At 39.3% G+C, this 27,664-nt stretch overlaps 1 protein-coding gene across 1 annotated transcript in view; it reads right to left on the bottom strand.

The window, feature by feature from the left end:
• LOC115229701 (protein mono-ADP-ribosyltransferase PARP14-like) overlaps positions 1-26,112 on the bottom strand; it is a gene marked incomplete at its 3' end in the record, with an annotated part of 82,637 nt that extends 56,525 nt beyond the window's left edge. Inside the window, exons 1-4 of the mRNA XM_036499313.1 lie at positions 25,820-26,112; positions 21,216-21,464; positions 10,591-10,770; positions 4,864-5,000 (exon numbers count right to left, since the gene is read on the bottom strand). Coding sequence (XP_036355206.1) covers positions 4,864-5,000; positions 10,591-10,770; positions 21,216-21,464; positions 25,820-26,081 — 828 coding nt within the window. The remainder of the gene's footprint in view (positions 1-4,863; positions 5,001-10,590; positions 10,771-21,215; positions 21,465-25,819) is intronic.
• Between the last annotated feature and the right edge of the window lie 1,552 nt (positions 26,113-27,664).

Raw genomic sequence — 27,664 nt, 5'->3', positions numbered from 1 at the left:
TGACTTGCCACAGTGTAGGATGTGCTCTGAGAAGAGAGAAAGTATATGCCATATTGTTGGTGAGTGCTGTAAGCTTGCACAACATGAATATAAAAGGAGATATGACAATGTAGCCAGATACGTCTACTGGCTGTAGTAAAGCAAACCTTGAAAGAGTAGAACAATGGTATTAAGGTGGCAATCTGGCAGAAACGTTAGCATGCCAGACGAAATGCTTAGCGGTATTTCGCCTGCCACTATGTTCTGAGTTCATATTCCGCTGAGGTCGACTTTGCCTTTCATCCTTTCGGGGTCGATTAAATAAGTACCAGTTACGCACTGGGGTCAGTGTAATCGACTTAATTCGTTTGTCTGTCCTTGTGTTTGGCCCCTTGTGGGTAGTAAAGGAAATAGGTATGAACACAAGCCACAGGGAGAAATGGAAAATGATCATTACAAAATACTCTGGGATTTTAACATACAGTGCAACCAAGTCATAGAGGCGAGACAACCAGATATCATGATCATCCATAAAGATGAAAAAGAAGCAAAGATAGTAGATGTTGCAATACCAGGCAATTTGAGGGTGAAAGATAAGGAAACAGAAGAGAGAGAGCAAGGGTAAAAAGGCAGAGGGTCAGAGAGAGAGAGAGAGAGAGAAAATACATGTGCTTTTAACAATAAGTTCAGCATGGTATCAGTCTGGGACGAGATAGAAAAGTTATGGGACATGGGGAAAATAATGGTGACACCAGTGGTAACTGGAGCATTAGGAGCAGTTTCCAAGGGCTTTGTAAAACATATTAAGAATATTGGAGCTGCTGTCAGGCTCGAGGTAATTCAGAAGTCAGCATTGTTGGGTACAGCTTGCATTTTAAGGAGAGTATTGTTTCTTTGAGTCATAGGAGAAGGCACTACTTGGAAAACCTTTGGTGATTTGTTGTTGACTGTTTTCAAGTAAAGAATAACTGGTAATTAAGAACCATCTGAGAAGCTTTCATAATAATAATAATAATAATAATGATAATAATAAATGCCCTGATGCAGGACCAGGCAGTGACAGTCATAGCTTCTGTCCTTAACTGATTGGAAGTATTATCATGTACATTGTTTTGTCTTGGTATGAAAGATGGGCTGCAGCAAATATTCTGCTCAATACCACAATTCAGTACCACAGTTGTTTGAGCAGAAGTAGTGAGGGAGCATCATAGCCATGTGTTGAGAGGAATTATTTGGGGTTTGGATAATTCACCTCTGGAAACATGGGTATTTCATTCAATATCCTTAAACAATCGTTATTCAGGGACCTTTTGAGCAGGATGGGCTACTTGACCTGCAAGGTCATGCGCTGTTTATCTTGATATGAGATCACCATGCCATGCACATATGGTTGTGATGCATGTGCCTGGTGTACCCTTATCAGACGGGTTGTCATGATGGGTATATTGGGCTTCGTATATTTTATTCCAGTGTCACTTTGATGGCTTGCGCTGCTCTCTCACTCAATAATAATAAAGTCATAAGGAAATCAGTTCTTTAAAACACCCAGACTGATACCCATGCTGAACTTATTGTTAAAAGCACATGTATTTCCTCCCCCCCCTCTCTCTCTCTCTCTCTCTCTCTCTCTCTCTGTCCCTCTATCACTCTCTTCAATACTTGTGAACATTACTTGTTGACATCATAAAAATCTTCAGCTGAATTCACTCAGTCACTGACCAATTCAAACAGCAAGCAAGTCTTTTGTTAGATTCAGACTAAGTTAAAACATTTCCCCTTCCTTCTTTGCTGAAATCTTAAATTTCCTCAAACCAGACACGTCGCTGAAATGCTTGTGACAAAGGGAATTCCAGTAAACATAGCCAAGGTGCCGAGGGTTGGTGTGAAACCAAAGGATGGTTTAAGTTAACACTCCGGCAACGCCATGGCAGGATTTGAACTCAGAATGCCAAGTACTGAAACAAATACCACAGAAGAAATGTCATTCTTCCAGTTCCACCAATCCAGCCATCAAGATTGGGAGATTTTTATCAATTGTGAAGCGATAAAAGGTTAATACAGCATTAGTAGGATTTGAACTCAGAATGCCAAGGGCTGAAACAAATAGCAGAAAGTATCCTGTTGAACACCCTTAAAACTCATCCAATTTAAATGAGAGCAAGGGACACTTGGTTGCCATTACTAGCAAGTTAAGGCACAGCATAGCTACACTGAATCCATATCAAGTTACAAAGAATTAAATCATGGAATGGAAGAGTTGAAGAAAACCAAGCTAACCTATAAGTATGGAAGACAGGGCCATGAGACACATCAAAGATTCCAACATTCCAACTGAAGAATTCTAAGACACCAATAAATAAATTTACAAAACTGATTCCATATTTTATCTTCATAATCATTTCCTTCATTAATTACAGAATATGTTTTGGGTTAATTCGAAAAATATCAAGTTGGAATTTGATGTTGTTGGAAGCTATGGAAGGGGGAGACCCCAGGAAGACATGGGATGAAGAATTGAAGGCCAATCTCAAAACAGTGAGCCTTATGAAGGAGATGACAAAGGGATGAGATATATGGTACATGGCTGTACTTAAGAAGACATGCCCACCAGAACAGAATTGATATCCAAATAACGATAATGTTTGTCCATGAGGGGCGCTGCCATGTCAACCTTCTCTCCCATTCCATACACACACATTTCATTTCCTAACATCCACCATTTCCTCTATTACCTGAGAGCAGAATAGGCACATACTAACCCCACCTCCTTTCTGCACCTTCTCTCTTCTCCCTCTGCTGCTCTCCATCATCAACTCCTTGCTTATCTACTATTGCCCTCAATACCCACATATATCTACTGCAACCCCACAAGCCATTTCTATATTTCACTGCATCATTTGTTACAATCATCTCATCCTGCCCCCCTCACCCAGCTGAAGCCTCTATATCCCCTTACCTATCCTCACCACCCCATCTCCCTCGAGGGCATGTCCCATCACATCTCCACCATCATATCTCTCACTATCACTCTTTTTATCTTACTATCTGACCCCTTCTTTCCTTTTCCTTCCAACTGGGGCATTCATGTAACTACTCTACAGCAAGATACCTCTCTCTGTCCCCAGTATACCCTAAGTCTTTCAACTGGCGCAAAGCCACAGCCGACCAGTACCATTCCCCCCACTCCCGTCCAGTTGAGGGGTTCTTGTCTTGCAAGATAATTGGTAATTCTGTCGGTGCTGGTGCCACGTAAAAAGCACCCAGTACACTCTGTAAATTGGTTGATGTTAGGAAGGGTATCTCAACTGCAGAATCCATACCAAAACAAAGAATGGAACCAGGTTTGGCTCTTTGCCTAGCCAGTTCCTGTCAAACTGTCCAACCCATGCCAGCATGGAAAACAGGTGATAAATAACGAGCATGATTCTAAGTTTTATTTTCATTTCGATTTCCTTTGTTTATTGCAGAATATTTTCTTTGTTTTGGTGAATTCCAAGAATATCAACATAAAACAACAAACAACAAATACATCAACCAACCTTTACTATTTCTGTGTCTTGAGGATAAACCACAAAGTTTACAACTTTGATCTGGCTTGAATTTTGCTTTGAGTAGTTTTTCACTGCTTCATACATAGTTCTGGGTAGGTTTTCAATGGGGTACCTCAATTTTCCAGCCCCTAATATAGGAAATGCAAGGCTTTTTGCTCCTCTTCTCTCAGCTTTCCCCAGACAAATGGTTATTATTTGAGTCAAGTTTGCCAGAGTCTAAAAAAAATAATTGTTTAGTAATTGATAATGAACATTTTATTAAATTATTTTCTTATTACAGGAAGAAACCATTAAGTTGTAATAAATATATCCTCCTCTCACAACTCCTCTCACTCCTGCCACTGCTAAACACAACTGTCATTCCTATCACTCTTTAGTCCTGCAAGGGACAAGGCAACCTCACTCATGATGCTGCTACAATAAAACAGACCCAATCCACCGTGTAAAATGATAGGTGAATGAAGAGAGACAATGCAGACCCAAGAGGAGTCTTTGGTGTTGTTGAGGACATGACTACCTCTCTAGTGCTCGTGCCATGACAGAGAAAAACTCACCAATACAGACAGTAAAACACAGAAATATGTTTGAATATAGTCTTATTTATCAGTCACATAACTGTTGTTAGGCCATGAGGCTTTTTTCCTTCTATTTATATATAAAAGTGTCCTGTTCATCGATATCTTCTGCTTCCTTCCAATGATAACTTGGAAGAACAAATATTAAACAGGATGCTGACATTTGCTTTATGATTCTCACACAACATGCATAAGGTTCTCTTCAAACATTAACTGTTTCAATAAATCAAATACATATGAATAATACTTACTGAATGTGAGGAGTTTACACCCCAGGGCGGTAATGCCAGATGAAAAACATTCTTACATTTGAGGTTATATCCTTTAGTTATGGCTACTTCAGAAGTAGAAATACCTTGAGGATATTTCTGGCTACATTCGCTTTGTATCTGGGGACCAGCAGCATTGAGAATAAATTGGAGATAGAACCATTATTAAGCAGGAGGTTTTTATTGGTGCTGTTAACGATGACATCAACCTACAAAAGTAATTAATGGTAAACAGCTAAGGAACATTCCGTGGAGAAGAGAGATACATTGTTGCAGTTGATATTGTTGTTAAGTAAGGCTCTACAGAATGGCTGTAGTAAGTCTGCGGTTGTTAAAGTTAGCAAAAGATATACTCAAGATATCAGATGTGAAGGAAATAAAATGTTTGAGTTTGATTGAGAAAATGTTTTAATTAACTGGAAATGATTCCTCATTTGCAAATGAAATAACAATTAAATATAAATATGTTAAGTGAATCTATTTACTCACAGATGCATTAGAAATTGAACCAATCATTAGTTGTATTTTGATGCCAGCATTTTCTCCGGATGCCACATTAGTTCTGGGTGTCATAGGGGCTGCTTTCTGTTGTGGACCAAGAAGGGATGCGTTGAATGATGTGGTTCCTGAAAATAAACAATTGAACATTCTTCTCTCTCTCTTAAAAGAACTACTTTATTCCATATAAATAGTAATGGTATTCCTTTCTGAAAATATGATTTAGCAAGAGAATACATGCTAACTTGTAGTCATTCTCCCCCCCCCCCCCCACACACACACACCTTTTATATAGCAACAAGGCTATATAACGTTATTTCCATCTATTTCTTCTACCAAATGGACTAAAAATACATTGAAGAACATACTTGAAACTTTCAAAGTCTGAAAACAGTGAAACTGGTTAGTAAAATGTGATCTTCCACCTCTTATGAAACGTTTTTGCTTAAAACATTTATTAAAACAGGCTTCAGATGGTGTAGATTCCACTAAGTTGGGAATTTGGTGTGAAAAAATGTTTTTGAGGGAGTGGAGAGAGGTTTTTCAGAAAATTCACATAAACTCAAATTCGTTTCCTCATAACTTTTGGGAAAATGGCTATTTTTAAAGGAAAATTTCCACAAATATCTTTCAAGGTGTGTATATTAGGATAATAATGGAATTTGATGCAAAAATATAAATTGCTGGGATAGCATACATAAATATTGATACACATCAGATATTTGTTTTTGAGTGGGGTTTTTTTGTTGTTTTTTACAACATGTTCCAATAGAATTGGAATTTATACCATCTGAAGCTTATTTATAGAAAATTTCATTAAAAAATTATGTTTTTCTTGAAACTATAGGGAAAGAAATCTGTTGGGACATACATGTATGGGTATGGTACAGGTAATACTCAGACCAGTTGCTGTATATTATTGCATATGTGTGACCAGAAGTCCAAAATAAACATATAATCTTTAAACTTTAATCAAGGATATATATATATATATACACACACATATATATACATATATATATGTATATATATATATATATATATATGTATGTATATATGGTACATTTTAAAACCTTTCTTGTAATTTTTCTTTCACCAGATCAGACTGGAGCCTGGTGCAGCCCCTGGCTTCCCAGACCCCGGTCGAACTGTCCAACCCGTGCTAGCACGGAAAACGGACGTTAAACGATGATGATGTATATCTCACTCATATGGCAGTGTTGTCTGCTTCACACAATTTACCTGCTTACCACATCACATGACTCAGGCTGATGGTCATGTGATAAGTAATTTCTAACAGGTTAAGCTGTTCAAGGAAAGAAACTTGGTTATTCAGTTGAAGAAGGCTTCCAGAGCTAAATGGCCTCTCGTAAATACTTCAGAGTCAGACAACGCTATAACTCTTGGTTCAACATTATTGGACGTAAGAAGATAAAACACTTATTTCAAGAAATTTCTCTCTTAAAGAATCATCATCATCATCATTTAACGTCCGCTTTCCATGCTAGCATGAGTTGGACGGTTCAACTGGGGTCTGGGGAGCCCGAAGGCTGCACCAGGCCAGTCAGATCTGGCAGTGTTTCTACAGCTGGATGCCCTTCCTAACGCCAACCACTCCGAGAGTGTAGTGGGTGATTTTATGTGCCACCGACACAGGTGCCAGATGAGGCTGGCGAACGGCCACGCTCGGGTGGTGTTTTTATGTGCCACCGACACAGGTGCCAGACGAGGCTGGCGAACGGCCACGCTCGGGTGGTGTTTTTATGTGCCACCGACACAGGTGCCAGATTAGGCTGGTGAACGGCCACGATCGGATGGTGTTTGTTACGTGCCCACAGCATGGAGGCCAGTCGATGCGGTACTGGCTACGGCCACGTTCGGATGGTTTTCTTGTGTGCCACCGGCACTAGTACCACAAAGATACAAATTCCATTGATGTTCATCTATTTTGATTTGTTTTGATTTTTTGATTTGATTTTCACTTGCCTCAACAGGTCTTCACAAGTGTCACAAGAAGGAAGGTATGCACAGCTAGACTGACTACGTCCCAGGTAGGGGCCACGGGTTATGGCCTGACTAGTCTTGCCGGGTCTTCGGATGGTGTTTTTATGTGCCACTGACACAGGTGCCAGATGAGGCTGGCGAACGGCCACAATCGGATGGTGTTTTTTACGTGCCCACAGCACAGAGGCCAGTCGATACGGTACTGGCTACAGCCACGTTCGGATGGTTTTCTTGTGTGCCACCAGCACTGGTACCACAAAGATACAAATTCCATTGATGTTCATCTATTTTGATTTGTTTAAAATGTAAATCATCATCATAATCATCGTCATTTAACATCCACTTTCCATGCTGACATGGGTTGGATGGTTTGACTGAAGCTGATAGGCTGGAAAGCTGTACCAGGTTCCAGTCAGATTTGGCATGGTTCTTACAGCTGATGTCTTTCCAAATGTCAATCACACTGAGAGTGTAATGGGTGCTTCTACATGCCACCGGCATGGGTGTCATTTTGTGCAACACCAGTATCTTCCACGACTGCAATTTTGCTCGGCATGATGGGTCATATTCTCAAACACAACATAATGCCAAAGGTCTCAGTCATTGCCTCTGTGGGCCCAACACTTGAAAGGAACTCAGCCACTTTGTTTCTGTGAAGCTCAATGTTTGAAAGGAACTCAGCTAATTTGCCTCTGTGAGGCCCAAAGTTCAAAAGACGTTCTTTATGTTCCACTGGCATGGGTGCACATAGCTTGAAGGGGTCCTCTCAAGCACAGCACATCACTAAAGGTCTCGGTCACCAATCATTGCCTCTGTGAGGCTCAAAGTTTGAAGATCGTGCTTCACCACCTTGTCCCATGTCTTCCTGGGTCTACTTCTATCATAAGTTCCCTCCACAGTTAGAGATTGGCACCTCTTTACACACCTGTCCATATGCATCACATGACCATACCAGCACACCTCATCTGATTCCTCTTATGCCTAACTTTTCTCTCAAGATGCTTACACTCTGTCGAACATGCATACTGACATTGCACATCCAGTGAAGCATACTGGCTTCATTTTTCTCAAGCCTACACATGTCCTTGGCTGTCATAGCCCATGTTTCACTGCCATGTAGCATAGCTGTTCACTCACAGGCTTCATACAATCTGGCTTTCACTCTGAGGGAGAAGTCCTTTGTTACCAACAGAAGCAGGGGCTCTCTGAACTTTGCCCAGCCTAATCTTATTCTCACAGCTATACTCTCAGAACATCCACCTCCACTACTAACTTGGTCACCTAGGTAACCGAATCTATCTACTACCTCTAACCTGCAGTTGATAGAGTCTATTTTCTGTGCATTTTCAGTGTTTATTGTACCTGTGCACCTTCCACATACCAAAAGTTAATTTCTCTGTTAACCTTCCTTTGTGTCCAAAGATTACAATGGGTGCAGCTTATGGAGTTTCTACCTACACCTTTTCTACAGACTGAGCAGGGCCATCTGCCTGAGAGGATTTGTGATCTGTCTGCCTTCCTACTTACAATGACTTTGGTTTTTGCTAGGTTAACTCTAAGGCCTTTTGATTCTAGATCTTGTTTCCATACCTTGAACTTCTTCTCTAGCTCAGGTAGTGATTCAGCTATAAGAACAAGGTCATCAGGGTATAGGAGCTCCCAGGGCAGCTTGTCTTGAATTCCTCTGTTATTGCCTGGAGAACTATGATGAACAAAAGGGGGTTGAGCACCCATTCCTTGCTGAATCCCTACTTGTACTCCAAATTCTTCACTATACCTGTTGCCCACCTTCACCTTACTGGTAGCGTTCCTGTACAAGGGTTGTACAGATCTCACCAACCACTCGTCTATCCCTAGTTTCCACAGTGACCACCAGATATGGGATGAGCGGACGCTGTCAAAAGTCAACAAAAGACAAGATTTGGCTTGGCATTTCTCCTACAGTTACCTTACCAGAAACATAGCACCAGTGGTGCTTCTCCCTGGCACAAACCCAAACTGCATCTCATCTAGACTAAGTTTCTCCCTAATTAGTTGGGTTATGACTCTCTCTGTAACCTTCATCACCTGAACCAACAATTTGTTACCTCTGTAATTATTTCTATCTTCTAGCTTCATATCTTTCACATGTCCTCTGTGATCACAGCCCACATTTCCCTGTCATGGAACATGGCTGTTTTCCCACAGGCATCCTACAATCTGCCTTTCACTCTGAAGGAGAGGCCTTTTGTTGCCAGCAGAGTTAGGAGCTTTCTGAACTTTCACCTAACCTAATCTTATTCTCACAGCTACACTCTCAGAGCATCCAATTTGCTACTGACTTGGTCACCTACATAACAGAAGCTATCTAGCTTACCCCACTAGCAATTAATGGAATCTATTTTCTGTACATTTTTAGTATTTATTGTACCTGTGCCCCTTCCAAACACAAAACTATTTTCCCAGTTAACCTTCCTCTGATATTGCTGTACCTCTTATGTATCCATCGCTTGCACTAGATACATCACATGGAGCTTCTGCCAATGCATTTTCAACAGAACAAGCAGGGCCATCTACCCAAAGGGGTTTGTAATTTGTCTGCCTTCCTACTTACTAAAACTTTGGTCTTTGCCAGGTTAACTCTAAGGCCCTTTGATTCTAAACCTTGCTTCCACACCTGAAATTTCTTTTTTAGTTCTGGAAGTGATTCAACTATGAGAACAAGTTCATTAGCATAGAGGAGCTCCTAGGGGCAGCATATCTTAAATTGCCCTGTTATTGTCTAGTGGACTATGATAAACAAAAGGGGACTGAGGACCAATCCTTAGTGAACCTCTACCTGTACCTTAGATTAATCGCTATACTCATTGCCCACCTTCACTTTGCTGACTGCATCCCTGCTAAAAGACCCCCACCCCCACCACTGCTGCAGATGATAACAACAAATCAAAAAAGAAAGAAGTCATTAAAAAAATTGCACTAAATTTTAATTTTTAGTCAGAGAAACTGAGAAGTCATTCACTTATTGAAAAAGCCCTTTTCTTTTGAGGTGGGGGGGGGGAATCTATAACTTCATAGTAATTACAAGCAATACTCATGTTTACAATGTATCAGATAAATAATTATAATTATCCTTCGTTAGTTATACAAGACAGGATTCACAGAGTGAGACAAGAGTATTTTATCAACCGCAATAAATTAAACATCATCATCCTTGTTTTCACATCCATTGTTCCCTGCTTGCATGGGTCAGATTAGTTTATTGAGGCAGACTTTCTATAGCTGGATGCTCTTCCTGATGCTGACCCTCACCTGTTTCCAAGCAAGGTAATATTTCCCCCTGGCCAGACATGGTTTCCACAGAAGACAGGAAACAAACAACCTCACCTGTATGCTGGGGATGCTCGTTTACAGCCATCACATGATGTCAAGACAAGAGTACAAACACACACAGTACATATATGAGGAGCCCTTGTATCAGTTTCTAACTTCTAAACCAGTTGACAAGACTTTGGTCAGCTCAGGGCCATATTAGAAGATATTTTCTTGAGTTGCCTTACATTGGGAATTAACATGGTTAGAAATGAATCTTTTTAACCACAAATCCATGGCTGTGCCCATAAACCAATAATAGGAATCAGATAAAAGTTGACTGAAGGAGGAAAAATCTTAATTAACACCTGAAATAAATCATTTAAGTTTTCACTAAAATATCAAACAAATAACAAGTCCTACCTCTGCTTTTACTGATTCCAAACACCATTTCTAGATGAAGCTTAAAAGCTCTGATTACTTCCTTCCGTACATCAATTAAACAAATATGTTTTATTTTAGAATTTGTGTGAGTATCAAGATAATTCTTTATCGTCTTTACTGTACATTTGGTTCCTTCTTCTATGGGTATACCATAAATACCTGTAATAAATAAAATATACAACACATTTAATCCAACAAATGTTCTTACTCAAAATATATATAACTAGCAGAGATACCCGGTGTTGCTCGGGATTAAAAGGGCATAGTTTGTATATATATGAAACAGGTGATACATGAAAGTGCTGCATTGATGACAAAACATTTGTGGAGTTAATGTAAAAGCTTTGCACAAATGACAAGAATATATGCACAGATGACAAGAAAGGTCACCGATTTGAACAGAATTATCATTTTTATAAGAATGCGATGGATCATATCTGAAAGAAGCTCCAGGTGTTGTGAAGAACGAATTTGTATGTGACCTGATTCTGAGAGCTATTCTATTGAACCTCTGTGTAATCTGGTGAGCTAAACGTTTTAATGATTCAGCATTAAGTGCTGCAGCTGCATGCCTTTGCTGATCTTCAGAAAGTCTCATCTCCTTTCTGTCTTGAGACTCCATCTGATGTCCAGCAGAATGCCTTTGCTGATCTTCAGAAAGTCTCATCTCCTTTCTGTCTTGAGACTCCATCTGATGTCCAGCAGAATGCCTTTGCTGATCTTCAGAAAGTCTCATCTCCTTTCTGTCTTGAGACTCCATCTGATGTCCAGCAGAATGCCTTTGTTGATCTTGGGAAAGTCTCATCTCCTTTCTGTCTTGAGACTCCATCTGATGTCCAGCAGAATGCCTTTGTTGATCTTGGGAAAGTCTCATCTCCTTCTGTCTTGAGACTCCATCTGATGTCCAGCAGAATGCCTTCGCTGATCTTCAGAAAGTCTCATCTCCTTTCTGTCTTGAGACTCCATCTGATGTCCAGCAGAATGCCTTCGCTGATCTTCAGAAAGTTTCATCTCCTTTCTGTCTTGAGACTCCATCTGATGTCCAGCAGAATGCCTTTGCTGATCTTCAGAAAGTCTCATCTCCTTTCTGTCTTGAGACTCCATCTGATGTCCAGCAGAATGCCTTTGCTGATCTTCAGAAAGTCTCATCTCCTTTCTGTCTTGAGACTCCATCTGATGTCCAGCAGAATGCCTTTGCTGATCTTCAGAAAGTCTCATCTCCTTTCTGTCTTGAGACTCCATCTGATGTCCAGCAGAATGCCTTTGCTGATCTTCAGAAAGTCTCATCTCCTTTCTGTCTTGAGACTCCATCTGATGTCCAGCAGAATGCCTTTGCTGATCTTCAGAAAGTCTCATCTCCTTTCTGTCTTGAGACTCCATCTGATGTCCAGCAGAATGCCTTTGCTGATCTTCAGAAAGTCTCATCTCCTTTCTGTCTTGAGACTCCATCTGATGTCCAGCAGAATGCCTTTGCTGATCTTCAGAAAGTCTCATCTCCTTTCTGTCTTGAGACTCCATCTGATGTCCAGCAGAATGCCTTTGCTGATCTTCAGAAAGTCTCATCTCCTTTCTGTCTTGAGACTCCATCTGATGTCCAGCAGAATGCCTTTGCTGATCTTCAGAAAGTCTCATCTCCTTTCTGTCTTGAGACTCCATCTGATGTCCAGCAGAATGCCTTTGCTGATCTTCAGAAAGTCTCATCTCGTTTCTGTCTTGAGACTCCATCTGATGTCCAGCAGAATGCCTTTGCTGATCTTCAGAAAGTCTCATCTCCTTTCTGTCTTGAGACTCCATCTGATGTCCAGCAGAATGCCTTTGCTGATCTTCAGAAAGTCTCATCTCCTTTCTGTCTTGAGACTCCATCTGATGTCCAGCAGAATGCCTTTGCTGATCTTCAGAAAGTCTCATCTCCTTTCTGTCTTGAGACTCCATCTGATGTCCAGCAGAATGCCTTTGCTGATCTTCAGAAAGTCTCATCTCCTTTCTGTCTTGAGACTCCATCTGATGTCCAGCAGAATGCCTTTGCTGATCTTCAGAAAGTCTCATCTCCTTTCTGTCTTGAGACTCCATCTGATGTCCAGCAGAATGCCTTTGCTGATCTTCAGAAAGTCTCATCTCCTTTCTGTCTTGAGACTCCATCTGATGTCCAGCAGAATGCCTTTGCTGATCTTCAGAAAGTCTCATCTCCTTTCTGTCTTGAGACTCCATCTGATGTCCAGCAGAATGCCTTTGCTGATCTTCAGAAAGTCTCATCTCCTTTCTGTCTTGAGACTCCATCTGATGTCCAGCAGAATGCCTTTGTTGATCTTGGGAAAGTCTCATCTCCTTTCTGTCTTGAGACTCCATCTGATGTCCAGCAGAATGCCTTTGCTGATCTTCAGAAAGTCTCATCTCCTTCTGTCTTGAGACTCCATCTGATGTCCAGCAGAATGCCTTTGCTGATCTTCAGAAAGTCTCATCTCCTTTCTGTCTTGAGACTCTATCTGATGTCCAGCAGAATGCCTTTGTTGATCTTCAGAAAGTCTCATCTCCTTTCTGTCTTGAGACTCCATCTGATGTCCAGCAGAATGCCTTTGCTGATCTTCAGAAAGTCTCATCTCCTTTCTGTCTTGAGACTCCATCTGATGTCCAGCAGAATGCCTTTGCTGATCTTCAGAAAGTCTCATCTCCTTTCTGTCTTGAGACTCCATCTGATGTCCAGCAGAATGCCTTTGCTGATCTTCAGAAAGTCTCATCTCCTTTCTGTCTTGAGACTCCATCTGATGTCCAGCAGAATGCCTTTGCTGATCTTCAGAAAGTCTCATCTCCTTTCTGTCTTGAGACTCCATCTGATGTCCAGCAGAATGCCTTTGCTGATCTTCAGAAAGTCTCATCTCCTTTCTGTCTTGAGACTCCATCTGATGTCCAGCAGAATGCCTTTGCTGATCTTCAGAAAGTCTCATCTCCTTTCTGTCTTGAGACTCCATCTGATGTCCAGCAGAATGCCTTTGCTGATCTTCAGAAAGTCTCATCTCCTTCTGTCTTGAGACTCCATCTGATGTCCAGCAGAATGCCTTTGCTGATCTTCAGAAAGTCTCATCTCCTTTCTGTCTTGAGACTCCATCTGATGTCCAGCAGAATGCCTTTGCTGATCTTCAGAAAGTCTCATCTCCTTTCTGTCTTGAGACTCCATCTGATGTCCAGCAGAATGCCTTTGCTGATCTTCAGAAAGTCTCATCTCCTTTCTGTCTTGAGACTCCATCTGATGTCCAGCAGAATGCCTTTGCTGATCTTCAGAAAGTCTCATCTCCTTTCTGTCTTGAGACTCCATCTGATGTCCAGCAGAATGCCTTTGTTGATCTTCAGAAAGTCTCATCTCCCTTCTCTCTTGAGGTCCTATATGATGTGTTGCAGCATGTGTTTGGTGATCTTTGGAAAGTGTCATGTCCCTTCTTCCCTCTTGAGACTCCATCTGATGTACTGCAGCATGCCATTGCTGATGTTCAGAAAGTCTCATCTTCTGTCTTCAGACTCCATTTGATGCGTTGCAGCATGCGTTTGGTGTTCTTTGGAAAGTGTCATGCCCCTTCTGTATTGAGACTACATCTGACATGCTGCAGCATGCTTCTACGCCGTTCAAGAATTTGGACCTGGAGATCTCCATTTCCAGCGACTTCGAGGGCCACCTCCCAGTGATGTCGGGTGTCAACGAAGAGCCCTCAACTACAAGACGACCAAAGTTTTTTTTTTTTTTCCCAAGGTCTGGGGTCTCCCGCCCCTAAGCCCGTGACCATCACCTAATCACCTTTACCCATCTTGTTGCTTAACAACAACAGTATGCTTTTACTGATGTTGACAAAGTCTTATGTCCATTATCTCTTGAGACTCTCGCCTTCAGTTTTCTGCACTCCTTGCTTTATAGATGTTTCTGGAAAGATTATGTTTTTCCTTTGGTGGCATAATTTTTTTCAATATTCTAAACAAAAAATTATAAACATAGAAAAAATATACATTAATCTCTATTTTTGAAAGCATGTAGTATGTCTATATTTTTGTATACTGTATAAATTAACCAAATATAAGCAATTTGCAAATACCCTGCACCCTTGTAACTGCTGCAATAATTATGAACTGTTAATGGAACGGTAGATATGTATTTTCATATAATTTGGACCTTCCACGTAATTGTTTTTTGTCAAGAGGTTGTGTAGATGATAGCTTGTTTAATAATGTAGGTCAGTGGTTTTCAGCCAGGGTTCCACGGATCCTTAGGGTTCCACCAGTACAGTCCAGGGGTTCCGCAAAAAGTTACAAAACTGCTAAAATTGGCAGTAATTTTTAAGTCTCTTGTGCAGATATGTGTGCATAAGACTATTAAATTATTGCACAGGGGTTCCTCGAGCCAGTGGAATGTTTCCTTGGGGTTCTGCTCCAGCAAAAAGTTTGAAAAGCACTGATGTAGGTAGTGGGCACGCAAACACACACGCACTCACAGACACATACACATGCGACGATACGCACACATACACTCTCACAAACAGACATATACATATAATAAGAGAGACACATGCAGACATACATTCACGCATATCAGTCATCACATGTGTATGCATATGTGTAGATGTGCATGTGTTTAATAATGTACCTAGTGTGAAAACCCACACACAGTCAGAGAGACACACACACACTCGTACACCCACACACACATACACTCAGAGATACATACACACTTGTATAAGTGACATCATCATTGTCAAGGTTTGAAATGTCCTGTACTATTTTCATCCTTATTGAATGCACAAACACACACACAAAAGTGAAAGAATGAAAGGGAAACAATATTACACAATGGTTTCCGATAGAGGGAGAAATGTAAATGGTGCATTTAAATAGAGAGAGTGCAGGAAACTTAAAATAAGCAAAGTAATGTTGTGGGGAGAACATTCAGATAGCATGAAGACAACGATATATATATATATATATATATACGCACGACAAAACTGAAACACACTGAAGCCAATTTTCATAGAGAGAGAAATAGAGAGGGAGAGAGTGAGAAATAGAGAGAGAGAGACAGAGGGAGAAATAGAGAGTGAGAGAGTGAGAAATATAGAGAGAGGGAGAAATAGAGAGTGAGAAATAGAGAGATATAGTGAAAAATAGAGAGAGAGAGTAAGAAATAAAGAGAGAGTGAGAAATAAAGAGAGAGAGAGTGAGAAAGAGAGAGAAAGTGAGTGAGAAATAGAGAGAGAGGGAGTGAGAAATAGAGAGAGAGTGAGTTAGAGAGAGCGTGAGAAATAGAGTGAGAGTGAGAAATAGAGAGAGAGAAAGAAAGAAATGAATATTTGTATATGTGAAAGTGGGAAAAAGGAAAAGAGATTAATAGAGAGAGAGAATCAGTTAAAAACTGCAGTTTTTAGAGAAAAAGCCATGTAAAGAACTTTTTTATGGTCAGTTTGTCACATTGCGTGGGAGCTCTGGACAAAATGTTATAGTGCATAAACATCCATGGCACATAAGTAATGTGTGTGTAAAGTTTGGTGAAAATCAGTTGAAAACTGTAGAAATACATACATATTACAAACACAGACATACTTTGTTTTATACATATAGATTAACATATGATATAATTTCAGTAATTTATCAGCTGCAATACCAAGAAACAACACAATTCCATCATTTACAAGAAGATTCTTTAATAGACAGAGGAGAACTTTCTAGGTGCAATATCATGGCCATTCATGACCGGGGGTGGGGGGTCTTTACACTCATTAATATACGACAGTATTTAATAAGATCTAAGTTTGTCTCTCTCTCTTCTTGAACACGTTTCTTTTCTTCGTTGTTTGTACAGTTAAATAATAATAATAATAATAATAATAATAATAATAGAAATAACAATAATAATAATGATAATAATAATAACTTTAATGTCTCTTTTTTCATGCTTCAGGTGGAATTGGTTGAGGCAAATTTTCTATGTGTAGCTGACATTCCTATCACCAGCCCTTGCCAAGGAAGCTAATATTGCCCCATGGCCACACATGTTTTCATTGAAGATCAGAAATGCTTGTAAGATGGTGATCCTTGTTTATAACTATCATTTGATTACACACACATATGTATAAAGTGTTAGAAGTGGTGTTCAAGAGAGACACCTATGCTGGTATGGTCATGTGATGCATATGGATGAGGACAGCTATGTAAAGATGTGCTGATCTCTAACTGTGGATGGCACCTGTGATAGCAGTAGGCCCAGGAAGAAATGGGATGAGGTGGTGAAGCATGACCTTTGAACTTTGAACCTCACAGAGGCAGACAAGTGACCGAGACCTTTGGCGATGTGTTCTGCTTAAGAGGACCTATTAAGCCAAGTGAAACTATGCTGGTGGCACCTAAAGAACATCTTTTGAATGTTGGGCCTCATGGAGGCAAAGTGGCTGAGTACCTTTCGAGCATTAGACCTCTCAGTGGCAAAAATACCTGAGTACCTTTCAAACCTTGGGCATCATGGAGGCATAGTGACTAGTTCCTTTCAAGCATTGGATCTGATGGAGGCAAAGAAGCTGAGTTCCATTTGAATGTTGGGCCTCACGGAGGTGAGATGTTTGAGTTCCTTTCGAGTGCTGGACCTCATGGAGGCAAAGTGGCCAAGCTCCTTCCGAGTCTTGGGCCTCATGGAGGCAATGACCAAGACCTTGGGCATTATGAGATGAAGACCCATTATGCCTAGCAAAATTGCAGTCATGGCAGATACCAGTATCATACAAATGGCACCTGTGCCTGTGGCACGTAAAAGCACCTATTACGCTCTCAGAGTGGTTGGCATTAGGAAAGGCATCTAGCTGTAGAGAAATATGCCAAATCAGACTGGAGCCTGGTGCAGCCTTCCAGCATGCCAACCCAGTCGAATCATCCAACCCATGCCAGCATGGACAACGAACATTAAATGATGATGATGATATTTATATGTAGTTAATGTTTGCTTCTATGTTCAGTTATAATAGGAACAATTTCATACTAATCGGATAGTTTACTCTCTCCTTTTGTAGAGAACAAATTCATTACATTTGGGCAGGAATATTACTGACAGTGACTTCGAAGTTTGGGCCAGTTAGGACAGTGCAATGAAGGTTTAATGTCTGCTTTCCATGCTGGCATGGGTTGGACGGTATGACTGTTGGCTGGCACCAAGCTCCAATCTGATCTGGCAAAGTTTCTATAGCTGGATGCCCTTTCTAACACCAGCCACTCCGAGAGTGTAGTGCATGCATTAACATGCCACCGGCACAAGGGCCAGTCAGGCGGTACTGGCATTGACCATGTTCAAGTTGTGCTTTTTACATGCCAACTGCACAGGAGCCAGTCAGGCGACGCTGGCAATGACCATGCTTGAATTGTGCTTTTTACGTGCCAGCAGCACAGGAAGCAGTTAGGCAGCACTGGCAACGATCACACTCGAATGGTGCTTTTAACGTTCCACCGGCACAGGTACCAATTAGGCGGTTCTGTCATCAGCCACAACAATGATTTCACTTACTTCAACAGGTCTTTGCAAGTGGAGGTATCTAAAGTTAGGCTTTTGTATATACATGTATTAATAGTATTAATTGTAGTTTTAAATTTTTTATAATTAAAATTAGATAAACTTTGATAAACTTAGATATGTTTCGACTAAAGATTGGTCCAGGCCCTGTCTAACTTAATAGCATAACTTAGTTATTGTCTTTTAAAATTGATATTCGCTAGTTATTCCCATTGATAATTATATTTATAGTATTTATTCGATACTATATAACTACGAATTGATTATTTCTATAAGTATTTTACATAAGATTTCTGAAAGTTCGTTTAAGTTTGTTTGTTTGTATTTTTAAAATTAGCTATTTCATCTTTAAATATGAAAAATTAATTTATTAGGTTTTTATTATATGTACATATATATTTATTTATAGAGATTATTTTAGATCTTAATTATAATATTTATATACATTTATATATTTTCATTGATAATTTGTATATAATAGTTTTTTTGTTTTTTTTAATATTTATGTAATTAGATATAGACTATTACCGATATTAGATTATTGGTGTGTTTCCTACCTTATAAATTGAAATTAATATTTAACATTATAATTGATTTTGATATAATCATAATTGTTAAGTTTTAAGTTTCTAGTTTGATAATAGAGTTTATTATAAGTAAAATTATTATATTATTTATATCTTAAAAATATTGTTTAAATATTTCTGATTATTTTTAACATATTTCAATTAACCTGAAGATTGACTGTAACCATAACTCGAATTATTAATTGAATTTAAATTATTGTTATTCGAATTGGTACAGCCATGAAACGATCGTAGTGTTTTACTCTTTATCTTCTATTAAACTTTTAATACTTTTGATATATAAAAAAAATTAATTAATTAATTAATTAAGAAATAAAATAATATATAAATATAAAAATATACATACATACATATATATATATATATATATATATATATATTTGTATATATATATATAATTTATAAGTTTAAATTATTTAAATAATTTTTTATTTTTAACTTTATATTTTAAAATTAATTTTATGTATTGGCTTATGTTTTTCACTGTTTGATTTGCCTAATAGTGGTTTTATCTCTAATTTAATTTAATATAATATAATATAATATAATATATTTATACAATAAGATTGGATTTAATCCTAAATCCCATTTTTCCCTGTAAGTTTGGATTTATTCCCTAATATTATTATTATATATATATATATATATATATATATATATATATATATATATATATATACAGATATATTTAAAAACTTAGGGTAACAAGAATATTTATCGAAAAATTCTTAGTTACCAATGGACTAGAGAGAAAAAATTAGTCAATAGACTATATATCATTCAGAGAAGAATACAGTGTACATTCAAACACAAAAGAGATACCCAAAGAACAGGATATCTGACTCGCTAGAAAGAGCAGTTAAAAACTCCAAGCCACCAATTGTTGTAATTCCGAAAGTGATTGAAAAATAATTTGGGAATTACAACAATTGGTGGCTTGGTGTTTTTAACTGCTCTTTCTAGCGAGTCAGATATCCTATTCTTCAGGTATCTCTTCTATGTTTGTATATACAGATATATATATATATATATATGTACAAATATATATATGTACGTATACACACACACACACACACACATATATATATATATAATTATTGTTGACTCAAGCAGTATTAATATGAAAAGCAATCTTTATATCCAACTTAACATAAAGGTCATGTTAGAACAGAGAGAACTGCATTATTTACCTCAAGAGGACCTCCCACAGGGCCTTGGGTGCATAAAATTACTCATATTTATATTTTTAACAGACGAGAACCATCTGCTACGATGACATGATTTCATCCTGCCTGGACTCTTCAGTAGAAGACATCTAGTGGAGACATAACAGCCAAATCTATTGACCATATATAGAATTTCAGTATCTGTTAAGGCACTGATTTTGCAAATAGCCAGCAAGCCTATGAAAAAGGTAATTAACAGCAACAGAAGCAATAGTAATACCAACAGGCAATTTTTATATCCAACTAAATGTGGATGTTGTGTTTGAGCACCAAATGCTTTGTTATTTACTGTGAGAGAACCTCTCATATGGTGCATAAAGGCACTTATATTGTTAGTGTTGGCAGACAAGAATTGTCTGCTTGGGTGCCGGGACTGTCACACACTCACACAACAACAACAAATAGTGTACTTGTAGAATGTCAGTTGTGCCACAACAGGCCTCTTTTCAATTCCTGGCTACCAAATCCACTGAGAAGGTTTTGGCCATCCCATGTCTATAATAAAAGACTTGCCAGGGAACTGAATCAGAAATCATGTGGAACATCAGCTTTTTAACCATGCTGCCACATCTCCTACAATAATATATCATCATCATCCCCATCATCATTAACGTCCGTTTTCCATACTGGCATGGGTTGGACGGTTCGACCGGGGTCTGGTAAGCCATGGAGGCTGCACCATGCTCCAGTCTGGTTTGGCAGTGTTTCTACAGCTGGATGCCCTTCCTAACGCCAACCACTCTGTGAGTGTAGTGGGTGTTTATTAGGTGCCACCAGCACAGGAGCTACAGGAGGCTGGCAAACGGCCACGATCAGTTTGTGCTTTTACATGTCACGGACACGGACGCCAGTCAAGCGGCATTCACCGACACGGACACCAGTCATTATCATCATCATCATCATTTCACATCTGTTTTCAAGGCCAGAGAGCTGCCCAGGCACCAATTTTCTCTTTTGGTATAGGTTCTATGGCTGGATGCCCTTCCTTTACAGAATGCCAACCACTTTAGAGAATGCACTGGGTGCTTTTTATGTGACACCGTCACAGGAGCTGGTGTCACGTAAAAAGCACCTGTGGGATGGCCAAGTTACTTGCAAGACAAAGGCTTTTAGTTGAGAGGGGGAGTGAAACCAAGGGAAGTGGATGGGTGCCAGGGGAGAGGTTAGAATAGAGGGACAGGATAGTTGCCTTGCTATACACTAAATAGTGTAATTACTATTTCTATACCAAATAATTTGAACAGAATAAAAATGGTAAATTCTTACCTGTACTGATGGCAGGAATTGCAATTGATGTATAAGACTTTTCTTCAAGGAATGCCAAACAATTTTGAACAGCTCTTGAAAGGTGAAAAATTTCATTGGTTCGTCCATTATTCCAAACGGGTCCAACAGCATGAATGATAGTCTTGCATTTGAGTTTACCAGCTTTAGTTGACACTACTTCTCCAGTTTTCAGTTCACTCCTTCTTTGATTCATAATTTTGTTAGATTCCGCCTGAATTTCAAACCCACCTGCAAAGATATTTGCTTTCTTAAGTTTCTGTTTAATACATGCTAATATATGTTAATATATATCATAAATTAATATATTTAAGTATAGAAAGAAGGTCTAGAATTGAAGGGCTTTAGAGTTAACCAGGCAAAACTGAAAGCAGTAAGGCAGACAAATCACAAATCCCTCCAAATATCCCAGCTCAATCTGAAGAAAAGGCATAGGTAGCAACTCCGTAAGATGTACCTGGTGTAAGCTATGGACACATAAAAGGTGCAGCAATATCAAAGGAAGATTAACAGGGAAAAAAGTTTGTGTGTGTGGAGTAGGCACATGTACGATAAACACTAGAAATGTACAGAAAAGAGACTCCATCAAATGCCAGAGGTCTAAGCTAGAGGTAGTAGATAGCTTCTGTTATCTATGTGACCAAATCATCAGTGGAGGTGGATACTCTGAGAGTGTAGCAGTGAGAATAAAAATGGCAGGGCAAAATTCAGAGAGCTCCTGACCCTGCTGGCAACCAAAGGTGAAAGTAAGATTGTATGATGCCTGTGTGCGAACAGCTACGCTACATAGCAGTGAAACATGGGCTGTGAGAGCCAAGGACATATGTAGGGTTGAAAGAAATGAATCCAGTATGCTTCACTGGATGTGCAATGTCAGTGTGTATGTTTGACAGAGTGTAAGCATCTTGAAAGAAAAGTTAGGGATAAGAGGCATCAGATGTTGTGTGCAAGAGGGATGACTGCACTGGTATGGTCATGTGATGCATGTAGATGAGGACAGTTGTATGAAGAAGTGTCACACCCTAACAGTGGAGGGAACATGTGGAAGAGGTAGATCCAGGAAGAAATGGGATGAGGTGGTGAAGCATGACCTTCATACTTTGAACCTGACAGAGGCAGTGACGAAGATCTTTGACAATATGTGATGTTTGAGATGACCTGTCAAGCCAAGTGAGATTGGAGTAATGGCCAATGCCATTGTAGCATAACTGGCCCATATAAAGCACCCTTCAGATGTTGGGTGATATGCTGAGCTTGTGAGGACCTGTCAAACCATAGTCATGGCTGATGCCAGTGGCACACAAAAAGCACCGTTTGAGCATTGGGTCACATGGAAGCAGTCACAGGTGACCGAGACCTTTGGTAAGATACCGTGCTTGTACAGACCTGTCAAAACAAGTGAGACTGTAGTCATGGCCAATGCCAGTGTCAGGCCAATGGCATCCGTGCCAGTGGCATGTAAAAAACATCCACTACACTCTCAGAGTGGGTGGCATTAGGAAGGGCATCAAGCCGTAGAATCTTTGCCAAATCAGATTGGTAGCTGATGCAATCCCCTGGCTTACCAGTTTTCAGTCAAACCTATTTCTTTACTGCCCACAAGGGGCTAGACACAGAGAGGACAAACAAGGACAGACACACGGATTAAGTCAATTATATCGACCCCAGTGCATAACTGGTACTTATTTAATCGACCCCGAAAGGATGAAAGGCAAAGTCAACCTCGGCGGAATTTGAACTCAGAACTTAATGGCAGACGAAATACCATCACGCATTTCGCGTGCTAACGTTTCTGCCCACTTGCTGCCTTTTTCAGTCAAACTGACCAACCTATGCCAACATGGAAAACGGACATTAAGCAATGATGATAATGATATTGTGATATATTATATCAATATATGTATTATATTTTAATTCTATAATACGTTACTTCTATATATACACACACAAGTGTGTATATGTATATATATGCAACAGAATGTTAGTGTATTGAGAAGTTTGGCATAAGAAGAATTAGATGCAGTGTGTGAGAGAAGAGAGTGCTGGCTTAGACATGTGATGTGGATGGATGCTGACAGCTCCACGAAGAAGTGCTGTACATTCAAAGTGGATGGGGCTTGTGGAAGAGGGAGGCCCAGGAAAACAGGGCGAAGTACTGAAGAACAACCTGAGAACGGTGAACCTTTTGGACGAGATGACAAAGGACCAAGATACCTGGTGGCTTGCTGTGCTCAAGAAGACCTGTCCTCCACAGCAGAAGCGTATCAACTTTATGCTTAGAGAAATTAGGAAGTGTCTAACATTCTGAGCCTACTCTTTGACAAAAGGAATAGAAGAAGAGAGAGAGAAAAATAGAGAGAGAAGAGGAGAAACTTGTGTCAGAGTGTCACTACAAGCTGAAATGATGAGAGGAGGAAGAGGTTGCTGAAGATGTGAGTGGTTCTGGCAACCTAGGGAGACATCTATGAGAGCTGACTTGAAGTGCTAGTGACAAGGGAGACAACTATGAACTTGACACGTGTATGTGAGCACACATGTGTGTGAGTACTGTGTATAAGTATCTATGCATGTGTGTATGTAAGTCCATCCTTTTGGTTTATGTGTGTGTGTATAAGGCTTATGCAATGCAACTGTGTGTGCAAGCAAGAGGATGTATATATATAGCTATTGTGTGCATGTACACTGTGTGTGTGTTTGTGAGTTTATGTGTAGAAGTGTGTGTTTATGCGTGTATGTGTAGATGTGTGTGTGTATATATGAAGCTATTGAGTGCATATCTTGTGTGAGTGTGTGTATGTGTGTGCGCCCCTGCTTTCTATTTTTGTGTGTATATTTATGAAACTATCAGACATCCGATTCAATGTGTTAAGTGTGAAACTGGATAGAGGTGTTTGGTGGAAGATGGGTGAGGAAAGTGGTAGGTGTTGGGAAGTGTAGGTGTGTTATGATATAGTTGCTGTTATAAGCGTGAGGATGGGTAGCATGAGGGGTGGGTGGGTGCCAGTGTGGGCAAAGGAGGAGGAGAAGGAATGAGTGCATGTGGATGTGTGTACATGCTGTTTGAATGTGGTGTTGGGTAATGAGTTCAACAGTGTAGAGTAGGTGTGTGTGTGGGTGGGTAGATGTTGAGGGGACACTGGGAATGTAAGTAGTGGGTGGTTTGTAGGTGAAGGAGGGTTTGAAATGAAAAGGGATGCAGAATTTAGACTGTAAGAGACTTGACTACAGAGAAGGAGAATTATTTCCCGTTCTATATGGAGACAGGAGTCTGGGTGGCATTTGTTACAAAGCCAGTCTGAACATGAACAGATGTTGCAGGGAATGAGCAATGAAGCAGTAATGGCACAAGACCAGGGGGTCATTACAGAGCTTGATGATGTGAAGGTGTTCATCAAACAGGCAGCAACCAGTCGGTCCAATGTATGGGGAATGGCAAAGAGTGAAGGGGATGGAGTAAATCAGATTACGGAAGGTGCAAGAGAAGGAATCAATGATATGGAAGGAGCAGTCGTGAGCACCAGTGAAGATGGTGGTGCTAGAGAGGAAGGGAAATGTATGGCAGTGTAGGGAAGAGCAAAGGGCGAATTCAGGTTTAGTGACACGAGAAGGGAAAGAGCTACAGGCTTGTAGGTCATGTAGGTGGTGGGGACATTTGGAGGGAGGGGATGTTTTCCAAACCTGAACGACAATATTTTTTGAATTGTAGTTAAGGGCAGTTCAGGACTTGGCAAACATTTGCAGTTGATAATGGTAGGAGAGTTTAAGAATGAAGGGGAAAAAAGGACATAAAGATAAGAGGAAGAGTAACATGGCAAGGAATGATGAACGTGAGTGATAGAGAGGAGATAAGAGAGGGGAAAGTAGGATGAGCAACTACATAGAAGCATGAGAGACACAAGTGGTATGGAATGGAGTGTAACAGAAGAAGAGATCAGCATTGCATCAGACATAAGTTTCTTTAAATGGAATGTAACATTGCTGCAATCATTTATAATTATCCAGATTTTGGGGACTGGTCAGTGATCAAGTGTCTCAAATCTATAAACAATTCACCACCACCGTATTTTAATGTCCATTGTTGGATGTCCTTCTTGTAGCCAATTGCCACATGTTTCCAAATGAGGGAATATTTTTCCATGGTCAGACATGTTTTTCATGGAAGACTGGAAATGGCACAGTATTATGCAACTCAAACAGTGATAGACATAAACCAAAACATAAATAACAAATATATTTTTATAAAACGTATAACTAGATATCAAAAAGTATAAAAATGAATGAACAATATATAATAAGTAAAAAGTGTGTGATGGTGATGTTCATTTACACCTGGTTACCCCCCCCATATATATATATATATATATATATATATATATATATATGTATGTATGTATATACAATGAGCTTCTTTCAGTTTCTATCAACGAAACCCACTTCCAAGGCTTTGGCCAACCATTGACCTATAATAGAAGACACTTGTCCAAAATGCTGAGTAGGATTGAACTTGAAACCACATGGTCAGGAAGCAAGCCTCTCAACCACACTTGGATCTAGAAACATGAACTATAAAAAATGGTATTACTCACCTTTCTGCACAATGGCTGCCGCAATTCCTCCCTTATGATCCAATTTACCATTTGCAGCATTAACAATAGCATCTGTGTCCAGAGTCGTGATGTCATCTTCCTTCAACACTATTTCACAGTTTTTATACACAAAATTTAGTATTCCGTCTGTTTCACTTCCTAAATCTGAATTTAAAGATATTATACTCTCAGATTTCTTCTGCATTTCACACAAGAAAGTGTTTCCTTCTTCACTCTGCAGAAATTCTCGAAATCTAAACATTTCTAATTTCACTTCTTGTGAGCTGGTATCCTTTCTTAAATTTTCTATAAATGTTTCCAGTTTTTTAATTTGCTCTTGTGTTCCTTCCAGGTGTAACTTATAATCTTTGAGACACACATTCTTAATTTTATTTTTCGCACCAAAGTCATTGATTTCTTGTTCTTTGAACTCTTAAGAAAGAGGAAATGTTCAAGAGGCATCAATATATAAGATTCATAAGTTAAAGATTGCTTAAAGTTAGCAATTTTGTTTTTTATAGCATTAACTACAGCATCAATAGCAACAATAGAATTTTCTCCAATAAAATGGAAATCTGGAAACTCTTCTTTTAGTTTTTCAACAAATGTCAGCCACTTTCCATAATTTGGAGTATCCTTAATTTTATCAATAAAATTCAATGTATTGGCAACAAAAGTTTGTTTCAGAATTATTTCCAAAAGTGAAAGATGTGTTTTATCACTTGCATAAAGTATTACTGAATCACCATCACCCGTTTCCCATGAACCAATACAATTCTTGTTCCTCAGTTTGTCATCAAGATATTCTTTCACTGGTTTTTTATTTATGATCATTCCAGTATTTAAAGGCAAACACAATTCAGATTTAACCATTGATTGAAGAATTTTATACATACTATTTTGACAATTAGCTACTTTGGAATACTGGCATTCAAAAACAACTTTGTTACCATGAATTCTGACTTGTAGACCTTCAAATTGTCTTTCTGCCTGCTCAAAAAATCTGTGACCAGATAGAATACGTCTTTCATGAATATTTAAATTAAACTCACATTTCCTTCTAAAAGTATCCAAAAGTCTGTTTTTCATTTTAATCACGTTACTTTTATTAAATCCCAAAATATTAGCTTGGAAATTTCGGTTATCAAAATAAAAATACACCTTATCCTCTTCACTTTTAAATGTTCTAGCAACTTCTTCAAAAATATCGGTTGGAACATCAATAATTTCAACATAATGGAATTTAATAACTCTTCCAAACGTTGTTCAATTTGCTTCAAATTTCCTTCAGAATAACTTAATTTCAGTTTATTAAACTTGGAATCTTTCCAAATTACTTCAGCCCATCTCATTAATTGGTCATTAACTATGATTTTATGTTTCTGTAAGAAAGTCAGATGGAACTTGGAAGGTAGTAAATAGTCATGGACTTGCTGGCTTGAAATGGTATTTTCTTCACATGGTTCCCAGAACGGTTGAACATCTAACTCCACATTTTGCAGTATATGATCTCTGCTACAAACGTCCAGCACAACTAAAATTATGAAAAAGTAAAAAGATAAAATCATTTCGTTGGTGAGGGATTAGGGGTGAGCTGGGGAGTTCAGTGGGTAAATACAGGAAATTATTTGAAGACAAAGTAATATCATCATCATCATCATCATCATTTAGCGTCCGTTTTCCATGCTAGCATGGGTTGGACGGTTTAACTGGGGTCTGTGAAGCCGGAGGGCTTCATCAGGCCCAGTCAGATTTGGCAGTGTTTCTACGGCTGGATGCCCTTCCTAACGCCAACCACTCCGCGAGTGTAGTGGGTGTTTTTTACGTGCCACCTGCACAGGTGCC

Source organism: Octopus sinensis, unplaced genomic scaffold, assembly GCF_006345805.1.
Source record: "Octopus sinensis unplaced genomic scaffold, ASM634580v1 Contig13576, whole genome shotgun sequence".
Taxonomy (NCBI): domain Eukaryota; kingdom Metazoa; phylum Mollusca; class Cephalopoda; order Octopoda; family Octopodidae; genus Octopus; species Octopus sinensis.
The sequence above is the reverse complement of the archived record's forward strand: the minus strand, read 5'-3'. Positions and strand labels throughout refer to the sequence as shown.